At 38.3% G+C, this 17,398-nt stretch overlaps 1 protein-coding gene across 10 annotated transcripts in view; it reads right to left on the bottom strand.

Annotated features, from left to right (window-relative positions):
* Nucleotides 1-17,398, bottom strand: part of BCAS3 (BCAS3 microtubule associated cell migration factor) — a 490,501-nt gene that overhangs the window by 319,682 nt on the left and 153,421 nt on the right. For all 10 annotated transcript variants that reach the window (XM_050929311.1, XM_050929313.1, XM_050929312.1 and 7 more), the window contains one exon: nt 6,569-6,833. In XM_050929311.1, the coding sequence (XP_050785268.1) occupies nt 6,569-6,833 (265 nt within the window). The remainder of the gene's footprint in view (nt 1-6,568; nt 6,834-17,398) is intronic.

Here is a 17,398-nt window from a genome sequence, read left to right as displayed (position 1 = left end):
ATTCATTGCACTAATAAAGTTGAGAAAACATCGCCCTCTAGAGGGTGTCCGATTAACCATTTCAGTTCAAAGGAGAAGGCCTTTCTTTCTGCCACTCAATGTAAAGAATGGTTGTGTGAAGAAGATACAAATTAGGATTCATAGGCAAATTTAGAAAATAAATGATCTGAAATCATATTTAAAGAGGAAAATATTTTCTTACAATACAGATCTAAAGTGACTTGTTTGCATTCATCAAATGAATAGGCATTTCAAATAGAAAAAGAGTCAGGCCCACACTATGTGTTCTTTAGTGTATCTGTGAATTTACAAAAACTATTTGTACCCAATAAAGGCTATAATTTACAAGAAGGCAAAATAAAAGCCTACAAGAGACATTTCAAATAGGCTGCTTTTGATTCATGTTTATAGTGCTGGCGACTAAGTTAAACTTCGAAGGGAATTGCCCTCCAGTGCTTTAAGTTATTCTACAGCTAATTTTCTTTCAAACTATTTTTGTCTGCCTCTCTCTAAATAGGTGGTTTCTCAAGTGAGTGTTACTTAAAGGAAACCAATCTGTTTTTCAGGAAGGCTTGATGATGTCACTCCTTTCAACTCTGCTTTCCCATAAGAATTCTTCTAATAAAGAAGAGTTTCACTCTGGGAAATAGTGAAAAGTGACATGGAAATATTTAAAGCATCTGAGATGTGTATGTTTATCAGACTGTTGGATTTTGCCTTTAATGATACAGCAACTACTACAAATGAAAGAAGAGACAGGCATGTGTGAGAAGACCTACTGTCTTAAAAAATAAATACAAATAAAAAAGACTTTACAGTGGAAAATGGATTATTCTGTACAATGTAGAATGTTTTTAAACAATCAAATCCATGTATGTATAAGACCTGTTTTCCTCAGTTCTAAATTTATGTACTGTATTTCAGCTGAGGCGTAAAATTTAAAACAGAACCAATCTGTGTATGATTGATTTTTTGGCAAAAACTACAAAATCCAAATGAAAAACTTCAATACACAATTAAATGATACAGAGAAAACCAACTCAAGAATCATCATATTATTATTGATTTTTCTAAGTAGGTGGAACTGCACAGTATAAGGTTCAAATGTGTGGTTAATTTATGTTTACACTTGTGACGTGGTCTCGCTCAGGAAAATCGCTGATCAACAAAAGCAAAAAGCCATGAGTAGGTTAAACAAGACCTTTAACTTAGTGTCAGTGGGGTGAAAAAAATAAAGTATATACTATATTGTAATTTTTACACTAGATGATAAAAACGTTGAGCAGCTGCATAAAGGCTTTCCATTTTCAAAGGGAAGCATTAACACTTTAGGGCTAAATGCTACCCTTGGGCACGTACACACAGCTGCCACTGGAGCTAACAGGAGCTGCACATGTGTAATCAAGGGCAGAATTTGCTCTTAACTATTTAACGAGGTAACCCACACAGTGTGCCTGTGAGACAGGTGAGTCTTATCATTCCCATGTCACACATAGGAAACAGCCATGCAAGACCCAATTCTGCTCTTTCAGTCCACTGATGTCACAATAGTCCTATAATAGTAAAAGCCCATAAAAGGACACTAACTTAACTCTGGTATCACTGACAACACTCTCTGGCAACCCAACTGAATGACAAAAATACACCATGGGTGGATTAGCAGATAAAATAACCTAAACAAAATCTGTGTTGGCTATAAAAGGTGCAAAGGAAATATCTCTTTATCAACTCTTAGTAAACAGTTTCCTTTACTTCATTCTGCTAAAAAGGAGCACAGGCAAACAAGAGTAAAGCCAAAACATGATTCATTTAGAGATGAATCCCACCCTAACAAAGGTTTACATTGTGTGGGTAAACAATTTGTAGATCGTCCTGAATAAACCGTAAATAGATTGTTTCTCGACTATACATAAGGCAAGTCGGGTTTTTTTTGTTTTAACACTAGTAGTAAAAAGCGATCTGGAAAAAAATTACCAGGATTGTGCTCAGAAAATATTTATAGCCATAAAAAGCAAGCTCAAGTTAATGTGAATGGAATATAATTCTTTTGTTAGTCCAATCAAAAGGTAATGTGCAGGCTTTTTGGTCACTAAAATCCATTCTTCCGGGGTAGGATTATATCAATACCATTTTAATATGAAAGAAGTATTAACAGAAGGATTAACAGCAACGGTCTACACATTTACTGAAGTGCCATGCAAGTTTCTAGATCATAAAACTTACTCAAATATTTCTAAATTGCGTGCGATCCTTCATTAAAATCATGATGTCAAGATTGCACAGTCAAGAAAAGCCAACTGACAAGGATAGCATTCTGTACTAAAATCCGTTTGTCCATCTTTCATTTCATCAACAATAAGTAAAACAACACTTACTGTGACATCTGTACATAAGCGGCTATGCTAAATGCTCAACATATACAAGTTCTTCACCCAGGATATGGCTAATACAAAATAAGAAGAGAGTTCTAATTTATAATTTACTGTGGTTTTTAACTAACTCTGAATTACATACTTCCTTCCCATATTGTCTCTTTTGCAGAAGCCCAGAATTAAATTAAATAGGATTATTTTTAACTTAAAGAGCATCTTTCAGCAGAGGAGCTCAAAGCAATTTACAAACATTAATTAAACCCTACACCCTTAAAACAGATTATTATTCTCATTTTACAGATGGGGGGAAATTTACATACAGCTAAGTAACTTTCTCAGGGTCACAGCAAGTTACCGGTAGAGCTAGGTACAGAACCCAAAGGCCACTCTTCTGCTCTAACCACTAGACTTCACATGCGCCACGAGACAACACTAACTCCTTCAAACGAAAACAGTGCATAATATCTGTCTATTTAACAGTACATTATACCAAGGAGCTGTTACGATTCTAAATCCTTCTTAGTTCGTGGATTAAAATAGTTATCACAGTTTTCTGTTAATCCAGCTGCCACACATGTGTACCAAATCCTTGCAATGAAAGTAATTGTGAACTTCAGTTAATTATGTTTTTCAAGTATATGATAAAAGTCTTTAAAAGGCACTTAATACAGATCAACCATCTGTATCCTTTAGTTCCACACCTAAGTACTTTTCGAACTGTAAATAGGCACAACAAAAACATCTAAAAAAAAAACCAATGGTTTCCCAATTCCTATAATTTAGAACTAGGATGATCAGATAGCAAGGGTGAAAAATCGGGACAGGGGGTGGGACCTAATAGGTGCCTATGGAAGAAAAAGCTCCCAAAATAGGGACTGTCCCTATAAAATTGGGACATCTGGTCACCCTGTTTAGAACTAAACTGATTTTATCTTAATTCTAAGATTTAATTTAAAAAAAACTTATGTACATTTGCTTCCGGTCTGAAATTTTGTATCTAATTTTGACGCAGAACAAGGTAAGGCCCAGAAATTTAAGCAGTCACCAAGCCATCTCACTTTAAAAAAAAAAGAAAAACACCACATCCTAACACTACACAGTTACTATATGCTCCCATACTAATTGCATTAGGTGGACTTAAGCAGCTGGTGGCATGGAGGGTGGCAGGTGGAGAAGCAAGAGGAGCATAAGACTTTTTAAAGGCTTTTGCTTTCTTGTAAAAGGCTGCAGCGTTCTTTCCACATGCCTACCCACATCTCACTGGTGACACACACCATTCCAGTTCAGTACAGCAAACCACCAACCTTTCAGCATCGAACAGTATCCCTGGTTCCTTCCTTAGATAGACCCCTAAGTAAAGTACACACTTAGTCAAGAGAGATAAAAAACAAGGATCCGATGGCACCTTAAAGACTAACAGATTTATTTGGGCATGAGCTTTCGTGGGTAAAAAACCCCCCTTCTTCAGATACATGGAGTGAAAATTACAGATGCAGACATTATTATACTCACACATGAAGGAAAGGGAGTTACCTCACAAGTGGAGAACCAGTGTTGACAGGGTCAATTCTCTCCAGATTGTCATACCTCTTTCCTCAAACTACGAAAAGGGGCTAATGAGATACTAGCCCCAATTCCTCATTCAACCTCCTTCTTCCAATCCCCGTTTCCCAACATTCTCCATCCCTACCTAAGCTTTAGGAATGAAAGGCTGCACTAGGACCTCCATGTGGCAATACAAGTTGCTAATCTTTTGCCAACTGACTCGCCTTGCCATAACTTTGACTGCAGTGACACCCAGACTGTTGTTATGATAAAGGCTTCTCTTCCACATTTCTGGAACACATCTCACTAACTCAGCACTTATCTAAATTAAGGGAATCCTTTCATTTTTTTAAAGTAATGATTCAATACAACGGCTTATAACTTTCACAGAACATTTTCAAATTAGGTATATGAGGGTTTGTGTATAATTTCAGTGAATCCATAATCTGAGGCTTCTAAGAAATGTTAAGAGACTGATGGATATATTTACTTAAACATCTTGGCCAAGATCTTCAGAAGCAAGTAGTGTTTTCTGAGTGCCTAAATTTTGAGCACCCAACTGAAGATGCCTGAACAGGGCCTGATTTTCAAACATATAAATCCTGAAAATCAGGCCCTACTAAAGATGTCTTGAAACAAACACCCACAAATAGAAGCACTGAAACTCACAAGTCACTTTTGAAACACCTAGCCTCTGTTTCTTTGGAAATATCACCACGCTGTGGTGTGAATATGTTAGCTTTTTCTCCAGTTCAGAAAATCTGCCCATTACAGAAGTCTCTGGGCATACTAATCAAAGCCAAATGAAACCTCTTAGTTTCTTTTTGAATATCAAATGCTAAATTTATTTAAAACTTCAAATCGGTAAAGACACAACCTACTGTAATTTCTCTTGACAAAAAACAGACTCAGATGGATGAAAGGTACAGAAGTTGAGAGTTCCTTCCTGTTCTCTATACGATGTCAATTGTTTAAAATGACTGGATGTGTTACAATAATTATTTACAGCAATCTAGTGTCTGCTTCAAGCATGTCACACTGAACTGCTGTGTGGTAATGAGAAGAATAGGCTATAACTGTGTATGTATAAATATATCTAGGAGGAATCGGAAGGCACAGGTATTTCTGACCACTTCTGGACTATCCCAGGACGTCAGGATCATGATAGGTGCTCCTGTAATAGCAATAAAGGAAATGCTATTCATAGGGGCAAGGTTTTTAATCAATAAATCCCGCCACATCGGAGAAGCCCCAAAAGGGAAAAAACTGAACTCTTAGACTGTGAAGGAGCGCTCATTCCCCTAAAAACAACAGGCACTGAGAAGGTCTCTATGTGTCAAGAATCCCACAAGGATTATTCTAATGGCACAGAGGGCAACCATGAAGGCAGGAAGGGTGAGGATGTCACAAGTGCCTGTACTGTACTCTTCCACTAGTGTTCATGATCTGTCCAGCCCTTTAAACACCCTCAGACTGGCTGAAGGGCTCTCCTAGCCTTTCTAACCTCTTGCTCTTGCTGACACCATAAGAGAGACCTAGGTTTCCTCTTACACATCAGCAGAGGGGACTTATTCCTATTAGGGGAGAGAAGCTACAGGAGCCCCAAACAGGCCCTAGTTTTTAAAATTAGATTGATATTGGGTTGGTTAAATTAAAATAACCTGTGGCTCTCACTATTTACAAGGGACCAGCAGGAATCAACAGCAATCATTCTAAATCCAAACAACAATCAGCAAACCAACAAATTACACCATCAAAGAGAAGGGCAAAAATGAACAGATGGTTCCAAAGCTCCATGCCTAAGGCAGAGAGGAAGAAACGGAGGGTAACTAGGACTGTGGATACTATTATAATTACATCCCAAAAGTTTTGATTTCCCTGGGGGTGGACTCTGCTTTCTATATGGTTTCTATACCGTTCCTGGTTCATGGCTCCCAAGAGCAACACATCATCAGAGTGGATGTGGAAACGCAATTATTGAAGGCTTTTTCTTTTTTGTAAATTTATCAATCACACTGTTAAAACAAAAAAAAAACACTAAGGGGGGAAAAAAAGCACCATAACACTGTCCTGTCATGTTCATTGCACCAGGTTTTCATGTTTTCCCCACAAACAATACATATTTATCTTCTGGATGTCCAGATGTGATCCATGACCATCCAGTCTGATGAGAAATGAGATTTTTAGATAACTGCATTTAAATGTAGACCAGATTAGTGACTTTCTGATAGCTGTGAAACAAAATCTGAAACGTTAAAGCCCCTAAACCTTTTAATTTACAATGGAGACTATTAAAATGTTGATTTCCCCATAGTTTATTTAAGTAGGTTCTAAGTGATAAACTCTGTCTTGAGTATTTATAGGGGACTTATCCCCTCAATATCTAGGTACCCTGTAAATTTAGACTTTAATATAGATTTCAGGTACTGTATTTGCAGCAGTTTAATACAAGGCACAGTGGCATTTTTAATAGCATCATCTGTATGGGGAAATACAGATTATTTGAATCCAGTGTTACTGGAATCCACAGTGAAATCAATATTTTCTTTTTTCAGATACTGCCGACAACTGAACATGGGATACTATAAAAGCAACGCAGTGACTCAACAGAATAGGTGTGCCAGACAACACAGAAGAAAAATGAGATTTACCATGAAGAGGTGAACCAGATGGGCTGCTCGACAGGCCTGGGACAGGGCTGCAGCGGCCTCCTTGTTTAGATGTCAGCTCCTGCTCAATCTCCTCCAACCCCGCACTCTTCTGGAAACGGCTCATGCGGTTTACCACCCTGGGCGACATGTGGGTGCGGACACAGGGCTGACCACCATAAGGATTGATGGGGAAGACGTGGGAAGTGCCACGAAGAGTGCTGACCACCACCCAACGACAGTCATGGCTGAAGGAGATATCTTGTACCTGGAAAAATGCAGTTACATGGATATGTAGGTGTCATTTCAGAGCCTTTCTGAAACAAGTTGGGTATCATGTTATAATTGAAGAGACAAGTCTGAACAGAAAACATTTAACTTAAACTTTGGCTTATTTAAGTCAATAGTTTAATTTTATATTTCTAGTGAACAGCAACCAATGATCTTTGCTTTAATACCGTTTAACACAATCCCACACCTTGAATCACCTTGAAGAAAATTAGAGTTGGAAGAGACCTCAGTAGTACTTTGAGTATTTCTCAAAAGTGTCCTGAAACTTTTCTTCTAAGGGTTCAAATCAACAAAACAAATTGCAGTGCAAAATCCCACAGAAAGCCATGGGAGCCTGATGTAATTTTTTAACTGAATTTGCTCCCCCAAACAAAAACATTCAGGAAGGCACTGTAACTGCACGTTTGACAGCAGGCAAGGCACCCATTATTTGCTTGCTCTTTTTAATTATCAGGAAACATGACAAATAAGAAGTAAGTCATCATCAACAAAATTGTATATTCATGCCAAATATTTTGATGTGGTTTAGAGGTTAGAAGAAAAGACTAGGAGTGTCAGGAGTTGAATACTTCTTGGCTCTGATTGTAAATGCATGAGTTTGACTGTCACCTAAACACTATGGTCAAAAATTTGAAAAGCTGTCGCTATATATATGTTTTTAATGCTCAATTTGAGAAACACTGGGCCTCCTTTACGGGAATGCTTCATGAAAGGGAACACACTTTGTGGTGCAACACCATATTGCCAGATCACTCACGAAAACAAAAAATTTCGTTTAATTTACCATAGAAAAGTCCTAAAACAATTTTTGTAAAAATGTTTTAAAAATAAAAGCTGGATAAAAAGAGGTATGTACATGAAAGGGATTTAACATGGCACACAAACATATAGGTGAAGGATTAGCTTTCATTTTACTATTAACAGCATAAGCTAAATAAAATTCTTCAAGCTTTCAGAGAAGCCAGTTTTACAATACACTAGGTACTCAAATTGGAGTAAACACTGATAAAATCTTGACAAATATTCCAGAAGTGCAATCCAAATATTCCAGACAAAAGCAGCAAGTATTCAAAGTGTAAGTTTGCAATTGAGCCCTGAAACTTTGAGATAAAAAAGGGATTTAAGTATTGTGACGTGTGACAAGATATTTGGCTGACAGACTGTCACTATACAAGATGTTTCATCAACTTTACATAGATAAACCAAAAAATACCACTACACATCTGTTCCTTTCAATTATGGTGACATAGCCAAATGATCCGCTAATGATCTAGTTAAATAGAGTCCTAGAAATCTGACAGGTTTCGCACTGTCGGTGAATCTAGTATTACTGGTATATAGTCATTCCATGAGCACTTAAAGCTCCTAGTTTGTCTAAAAGGAGTTTCATCTTTACAGACTGCTCAAAATGGATTAGAAGCCCAATACAAAAGAACAAGAGCCAAAAGAAGAGAAACCCCATAATCACGGGATGAGAAAAGAAGGCAGTTTCCAGATGTCAGAATCACACACAAGAACTGTATACAAAATACCATTCTCAATTACAGAAGAAGGCTATATTTCAAATCACTCCTTCTGTGGCCTCCTCAAATCTAATTTTCCTGTCTTCAATGTGCACAATGATACCTGCTCTCTTATGCATGCCAGACATCTGAGCAGATCATCCCACCTTTAAACACCTTCAACGCACTTGCTATTCATTTTCAGATTCAGATCAAAACTCCCCCCCATTGTTTCCAGAAGTCTCTATTAACTTCCTTGCTACTCTTCTGTTCACTGCCTCCACATGTCAAACACTTGTCTCCCCTGCCTCGCTCTAGTCTCATGCTCTTGGTGGAAGAGTCTTCTCCTCTGCAGCTCCTGCCAACTAGAATAAGCTGATACTGTTTTGAGTCTCACCTGAGAAACACACTTTCCCCCTTGCAAGTGTCTCTTCAGTCCCTCCCCCCTTGGTATCTGTTTTAACTTATTTCACCATAATCTCTTTACATCACTGTACTGAGCAAGAAAAAAAAAGCACAATTTCATACTAAATTAGTTTTCAGCACGCATTCCTCATTTTATATTCTGGGGAAAAAACAATCCAAATAATGCCAAAATCCTAGCTCATGACAACATGCAGGAAACAAATTAGGAAGCAATTATGAAGTTTCATGTACATGTGCCTGCTGTTGAGAAAAAGAGGTTGCAGTAGCACCAGGCTAAATGCTCCATTTAAAATAAAGTGCAAATGACCTCTACCTTCCATCTCAAACAATGACACAGCGGTGACCAGCTGGGATGAGCGATGGTGGAAAAGGATGAAAACTTAGAAACCAGGTAGCAAAGAGCTGCAGTTGCTTTGCTATGAAGGAGACCCATAAACGAAGAAGTGCTACTCACAAATGAGATTGAAATTAATTATCAAAGAGTCAAAGAAAATATATGCAGATAGCCTACTCTCCAGGGACAAAAGCAAATATTCTGGATACCAGATTGGTGTTTTCTGCATATGACATATCTCCTACAACTTCAAGAGCTGCATTGTCTGTCTTTCCCTTATATAAGGCAAGCAGCAGCACACTGGAAGACTGGAAGAGTTTAAATCATAGTACGTTTGCAGTTTCATTTGTGGGCATTACTTAAATATCTTATTTTCACATAGCAAGATGACAAATCTTTGTGTGCAATTTAAATGAACCCTCAGCTTCTTTTCAATAAGCAATGGATGAAGGGAAAGTAGCAGGGTAACGTCAGGATGCTGTTCGGACCAAGTGTAATCCCATTCCCAATTGCTTCCAAAATCAGTTGTGTGTATCTGTGAAAGAAGTTTAAATTATCACGTCGAGCCTGCTGTTATCCACTGTACTGTTACTGTACATTACACAGAGTTCTTGACTGCTCATAGTATAAACAAACTGCGCTGTGCCCCATTAGTGGTTTGCAAGTTTATGCTATGCGTTGCAATTTATTGCTGTTCTTTAGGATAATGTACTATTCTTCCATGTATTTATAATATATTTCTACATTTGCTGTTAATTATGATGTAATGTTTGGATACTGAAGATCAACCATTCTCTATAATGTTTACAGCTTTATGTTAATAAAGTAAAAAGTACAGCAGACCTCTCACAGGGTTTGCTCCGTAACTCAAGGTCAGCATCAGATTCAACATTCACACCTATATTTTTAAATTCTTTGTATTTCTCACACACACACACACACACACACACACACTGTATATGCCTTGGTTTTGAGCTAGTTCCGGTAGCTTTAAAGCCAAGATATATTTTAAAAACATATAAGCTACAATATTAAATGTTCTTTGTGAGGATGCCAGGGTTTTCCTTGGCTCTAATGCCATTTCTTCCCAGTCTAGTTGGCTTAGGTCTCTCAATCACTTTGGACCCAGTAGCATGCCTAACACATCCCCGACTTCCATAGAAATCACTGGGTGTGGGTGGGAGGGGCACAAGGACCCTTCTCCTTGGTTAATAACATATAAGTCTTTTATTTAAGGCAAAGGAATGTAGTCACTGGGTGTAGTGAAGTGATCATCAAGGGGTTAAACAGGGTTTCTCGGATTATTATAGGTTGGCACCATGCTCCACCCCTCCCTTAGTACTTGTTTAGTTTGTGGGTGTTCCCCCACACTCTGTTATGTGTTTGAACAAAGCATGTTCCCTTCCTGCAGTACTGAGGAGTGAGTTTCTTGTGCACTGAACAGTCCCTTTACAAAAATGGGCAAGTCATGGCTGAAAGGATGACTGCATATATATAGCTAGATGGATAAATGCTCATTTGATCTCCTGTTTAAACACAGAATTAGCTGCAGAATACTTGATGAAATATGGCTATCCAGTTCTCCAGTGTCAATAAAATACTCCCCTGTTCTCTCTGGTTCTTGAAGCCGGGCATGTTCCCTGAAACTCTTGCGCTTGTTTTATGGAATATCTAGCTTGCACACATCCTTTGGAACGCTGCTGATTCAAAACCAGAATTTCCTGGTAGAATGTTTCAGTATTTCTCTTGGAATACTTATTTAAGGCCCAGCCACTGTCCCACATCTGGTAGCAGTTGACGCATCAGAACCATCTCAGAGCCAAACCATTATTTTCTCAACCCAAAAGGTGCTGTAAAGTGCCATGCAGGTGCTGCTGCTGGCTGTAACCTCTTGGAGGGATTACATTACTGTCTGGCTTAACTGCTATCGCCTCTTCTTACTAGTATAACTACTGATGTAATGATGAAGTACACTATCCAACTACTACTGCTCACACTCCTCGGTCTTTAAGTTTATGAAGAATACAGAACAGACTTTATGACCATGGAATCCTTCCCATTTCTTGGTCCAAGTAATTCTAAATCAAACCTTGAGGTACTGAAGTTGGCTCTGACATAATTATTTCTGCTCTAGTTAAATATTTGTTGTGGCATCTATTCATTTAGCAATCAGTCACTTTATGGAACAGCTAGCTCTCCTCTTGGTTTATACTCAAGTGTCTGCAGACTATTTTCCCAGCCGAGTCAATTAAACAATGCTTTCAAATATGCTGGTAAATTGTAACAGCTCCTTGGAGGAAATCATCCAGTGTTTGCAAAGGAAAGGGCACACAACAGTCAGTGAAGTGGTTTCTAAACTGATACATAATGAAAGAAAGCTTTGAATGACCATGTATTATACAGTGAATCCTCTCCTTTCTAGCTTCACTCATCCTTTCTGGTTACACTATTTCCCTGTCCTCGCTATTTCTTCTTCTTGTAATTTTTTTGATCTTTTTTGTCTCGCCTTCCTTCATTTCTCTCCATTCTTATTCCCTTCTCCTGTCTCTCTTCAATTCTCTCCCTTGTACACCACTTTTTTTACTTCTCCCCGATTTATTTGTCTGTTTTGTGTACTGTGACTGCCCAACCTCCTGAAATCTGAAGCAGAAAACCTTGCTTCTGGGTTCAGAAACACTATGGGGCAGTATGAATATTGTAGTATCTGGAATTTGATCACATTATATGATTTGCCAGTGGCCCTATAAAGCTAATCCTCCAAGAATGCAGTGATTAGAGGGTAATGTTACATGCACAGAGTCTCTGAAAATCCAGAGAGAATGATTTGATTCTGGGGCATCATAAGTGGCATACACAAACATAACGCTTGGTTTTCCTTTTTGTTCAGCAACAAGGAACTAGGGTAACTTTCTTGCCACCATTCCTGGTTTACCCCTTTGACATTGGATTTAAATTGCAGAGGAACAATCTTAATTAGACTAAATATATAAAATGTCACAAGCCTAATGTGAAACAAAACAAAAGGAAGTCTACTGAAGCACCTGGAAAACTGATTATTTTCAAAACAGTTGACACAGAAAGGACAGTTAGGAGGTAAGGCTGATTACACAAATGATCACATGGACAGATGCTGACCTTGTTTATCACTACCCTCGGAAATGACTGACAGCTCATGTCCAGGCTAGATACTCCAGGGCTTTAAAAAGTTAATACTGTACTAACTGTGCGTACAGTACTTACAGCTATATTAAAATCAACTTATTTAAAAATCAGTAGCACGTATATTCAGCGTAACACAACACTCAGTACACTAACCTTACAGTCCACAGTTTGGTATTGTATTTTCAACAGGGGTGGACAAAGTGGGGGAGGTAGTATCTTTTATCCTGAAGAAGAGCTCTGTGTAAGCATGAAAGCTTCTCTCTCTTACCAACAGAAGTTGGTCCAATAAAAGATATTACCTTACCCACCTTGTCTCTTTAACATCTGGGACCAACACAGCTACAATAACACTGCATACATTATATTTTCATGACAATTACAAGAAACAAGCTATCAGAACACTTTCTGATCTTCTTGGTGCTGTCTATGGCCTTTTACTTGTACTAATAACTTATCATACTGGCAATGGTAAGAAAAGTTCTCCAAGCTTTATTGAATTGTCTCCTACCTGAATAGTGAAGTAAAACAACAGAAAAGCATGATCAGCACTATCTCAATAGGAATTTAACCTGTCATGTCTGCAATTCACTTCCTCAGTGACTGGCTTCTCCAGATGTTCTCAGTTTCAGAGACATTGGGGTAAATGCTATACATAATGTCAGACAGCAATGTTTGCCATTATTTGAACTACATGACCAAAGGGTCTTATTGTTTTATACGGGAAGAAGGTATTGACACAGCAACGATGAAGTCAGGGCCAATATAAAATTAGCCAATGCTGGTTTGTACTTTTTCCCAGAAAGTTAAAGATTTTGTACAGTAACAGGCGAAGATGAAAGAAAAATAAAACCATGGACATCCCAAAATATTTTTACTAGACGCACAGGGCCCAGTTCTGCCACCCTCACCCTGAAAGGTACCTTACTCTGCAAGGAATGCCACTAATTTCAACTCTGCGAGTTAAGACGGCAAATTCAAGCCCACGGCAAACTACTCTAGATGTCTCTCCAGACTGAGTAGTTAGCGCAGTAATAACAAAATGTAACTACATTCACAAAGGTCACTCTTTAGAGCTCTGTCTTCACAGTCTAGTTAAGAAGTGGAGCACAGATCCTTCCATTCAACTGGCAGCATTTTTATCTACTGGCAAGTTTCATCAGTGAATGATTAACGACTTTAAGTCATTTTTTACTATTTAAAGATTGTTCCCAGGCAAGATTATTTCCCAGAAATATTGTCTTCAACAGACTGATTCAGTATTTGTTACTACACTACGATATCAGGAAAAAAAAAGATTTATATTAAATGTGGGGTAGCTGCCTGCAAAATATTTTAATGATTGGCTGTCTGGATACAGTGAAACTTCACCTTAAGCATACTTTCTGAAATCACATTTAAAAGACATTTTTGCATTCTCTGTAAAAGGGCAAATATGTCTCTTGGCAGCACAAGGTGGTATGTTTTTATGATTCTGTCTATTTACCTACACTGACTGAGGTCAGTTATAACAGCAGTTTGTGACTCAGAACAAGCAAAAGTCCGCCAGCCTCAAAGATTACACAGGACCCTGGCCATCAGCCCACCAGTGCTATCACCACACTTATTTGTTCTAGGCTGAGATAATGCTGTTTTCAGGCCCTTTTTTCTGTTTACACTTTAATATCAAAGAGAAAGTGTAGACAACCTAACTTTCATCTGCAAGCAAATAAAACTGCTCATCTTAGAACATACTGCATCTTGGTTTCCTACAAACCAAAATGCATGTGGGTAAAAAGTTCTATTGTATTATGTAAATACTGATTCATATTGGGTAAACGAGAACAGCTGGAGGTATGGCTAGGACTAGCATCTAAAAATTCACATCTTTAACCAAAATGTATCCAAGCGTCTTTGATCCAGAAATCAAATTGACTCCGGAGAGCACAGATTTCCTGAGACTTTCAATACTGACTATATCCTACAAGGGTATAAACAACAAGGGTTCACACTGAGAGGGTTTGCAGTGACACAGCATACAGGCACCTCATTTCTGCTGCCTTCTTGTTTTCCAGAATCTAAGATTTAATTTTTTTTAAATAAGTCTCTAACTCTTACAGTTGTTGAGACAGCCTCAGAAATTTCAGCTGAGGGTTACTGATGCAGTAACCTCTATCTGCGTTTGCAGAACCCGAAACAATAGTTCTGAAAGGGGAGACCAAGCTATCTAGGTATATATAGTCTGGATCACCACAAAAGCAGCCAAGAATCCTGTGGCACCTTATAGACTAACAGACGTTTTGGAGCATGAGCTTTCGTGGGTGAATACCCACTTCTTCAGATGCATGCCTCTGAAAAAGTGGGTATTCACCCACGAAAGCTCATGCTCCAAAACGTCTGTTAGTCTATAAGGTGCCACAGGATTCTTTGCTGCTTTTACAGATCCAGACTAACACGGCTACCCCTCTGATACTGGATCACCACAGTATCTGATTTCAGAGTGGTAGTTGTGTTAGTCTGTATCAGCAAAAACAACAAGGAGTCCTTGTGGCACCTTAGAGACTAACTAATTTATTTGGGCATAAGCTTTCGTGGGCTGATGAAGTGGGTTGTCTTTTTTTTTAAATACAGGATTTTGATATTGCCTCCGCTCGTTCTGGTCAAAACCAGGAAGCGCAGAGGCAGTGGGGAAAATGAAAAGAATATCAATCCAACTTTTTGAACCTGATTCAAGTTCATTCAGACTGGGTTACCCAATCATAATATTTAATCACATTCATGTTTCAAATTATTGTGCCTAAATCTCATTTTAATTCTCATATACTAAAAAAATACATGAGAGGGAGTTTAAAAAAAAAACAGAAAAAATATCTGTGATCCCAACACAAGAGAGGAAATAAAAGGCTTTGATCCTGCAAAAACTCATGCATGTATGTAATTTTATTCCCATGAGTAGTTTCAAGATAGGTACATTCATAAATCTTTGCAAGACCAGAGGCCTATGTACCTCAAATGAACTGTGGAACTAGACTACTAAGAAAGGGCATCTTCCAGTCAGACATAGATAATTCTGGATTTTGACTTAACTGAAAAAAAATTTTTTTTAAAGGTTACATTTAAATGTACCTCTACCAAATTTCACAATAACTTCCAGTGAAAAAAATTAAAGCAACTTTTTCTCCAAACTATACTTCTAAAAGATTAACACCTCCACATGGGAATACTTAATGAGAATGCAAACATGCACACACGGACACAGGGGGAAGAAAACCCTTCATCAGCAGGCTAAAGCAGGTTCTTTTCCAATGTTAAGTGTAATGTTTATGTTACACTAATTGTTTGAAGATGGTTACTCCTCCTTTTCGGAAAAATGGGTTGAGCTCCTTTTTTGCCTTGTTAAAAAAAAATAAAAAGCTTTAAAAATATTGTTAAATAAATATATATACAAAATAAATAAATAGCTCTACCACATTAGAAACTAAAACTGATTAACCTGAATAAACAAAAACTGTGGGAAGAAGGGCCAGCTACAGTAGTGCACAGCAATGCATCAGATTCCTGGTAACGGAAGACAATTTCAAATGAGACTATGCCGAATAAAAAGGGCAAAACTCTACTGGGAAAATATTTGTCATTGTTGCTCACTTCTCTTAAGAATCCATGCAAACTAGAGGCAGCCAGAACATTCTGTACTGAACTGAAACTTCAGGTTCCTTTTATAAAAATTAAATGAATGATTTCTCACTTTCCACAGTTTGATTATAATATTGTTTTATTGCTACGACAGGTATGGCTGGGGCGCCAATTTTATTCCAATGGCTCCATCTCACTCCCACTGAAGAGAGTGAAAAAAGGAGCAAACCTTGTAAGACCTTATTTTCAGGCCTGTTATATATTCCTGGGGTGAAAATTGACTTTTGGGCTAAAATTTCTCATGTTGGTTCACAGTTCAAAAGCTGAACTGCCTTTCTGGAAAATTTAGCACAATAAATGGGATATCCTTATATTTTTTAAACATACTAAGACACAAAGCTAGGGGATGGCTGATGTTGCCTTATTAGAAAGACACGTAAGTGATTTTAATGGGCTTTGAATCAGACCGTAAGGGTACGTCTACACTGCAAATAATACCCCGCAGTAGAGCCCAGGTCAACTGACTCAGGCTTTTGGGGTTCATGCCACAGGACTAAAAATAGCAGTGTAGACCTTTCTGCTTGGGCTGGAGCCCAGCCTCTGAAACCCAGCAAAAAGGAGTGGCTTCAGCACCCAGGCTCAGGAACATCTACACTACTATTTTTAGCCCTGCAGCACAAGCCTCATGAGCCCATCAGCTGTCCTGCGCTCTAAGACTTACAGCCATGTTTGTTTGTTTTGCAGTGTAGATGTTCTAAGGGATCAGGACAGACAGAGGTCTGCTCTTAGAGGCGAAACTTGATACAACTACGGTTCCGGGTACTTTGGAGAAGGATACTGAAGCCCCAACTTACTTCCTCCAGGCACAGGGATTGGTAGATTCACAAAGGAAATGGGGTATATGTATTGTTTAGATAATCCTCAACACATCTGGGGATTGTGGCAAAATGCTCGGAAAGTGCAACTATTAAATCTTAATGTTTGTTTTTTCCTCAACAAAAATAGAGCATGTAGCCTGGACCCTTTCTATGGATGAGGGATGGGATCAATGGGCCCCCTTGGCAGCTCCCTTAAGAGATAGGAGGGGGTGTAATGGGATGCCCCTCCTCAAGTTAAAGAGTAGGAGTTCTGACACCCTGGGAAAAATGTCATCCCAGAGTGAATATTCTAAACTGAGTGACATTCAGATTCAAATCTCTCTAGAATATTAAGATGAGCCCTTATGCATATTACCTATATCAGTGTATGAGTCTATTTCTCCACCCTTAGTAAATCATATCATCCAGGTTGTAAGCACTATGCCCACTAGCAAGCATTTGCAAGAACATGCATAACTGATCAACAAAGCAGCACTGGATTTAAAGAAATCTGTTCATCTTGCTCACTATAGTATTATAAGGATGTTTTCTTGGGGACAGGGTAAATACCTTGACCAGCATCATGGAAAGACAAATTATACTGCTATGAATAGGGGTATAAAAGCAGAAAAAAAACACAACACTACGTAAA

Source organism: Gopherus flavomarginatus, chromosome 19 (assembly GCF_025201925.1).
Source record: "Gopherus flavomarginatus isolate rGopFla2 chromosome 19, rGopFla2.mat.asm, whole genome shotgun sequence".
Lineage (NCBI taxonomy): Eukaryota > Metazoa > Chordata > Testudines > Testudinidae > Gopherus > Gopherus flavomarginatus.
Note: the sequence above shows the minus strand (reverse complement) of the source record. Positions and strands in the feature narration are given on the sequence as shown.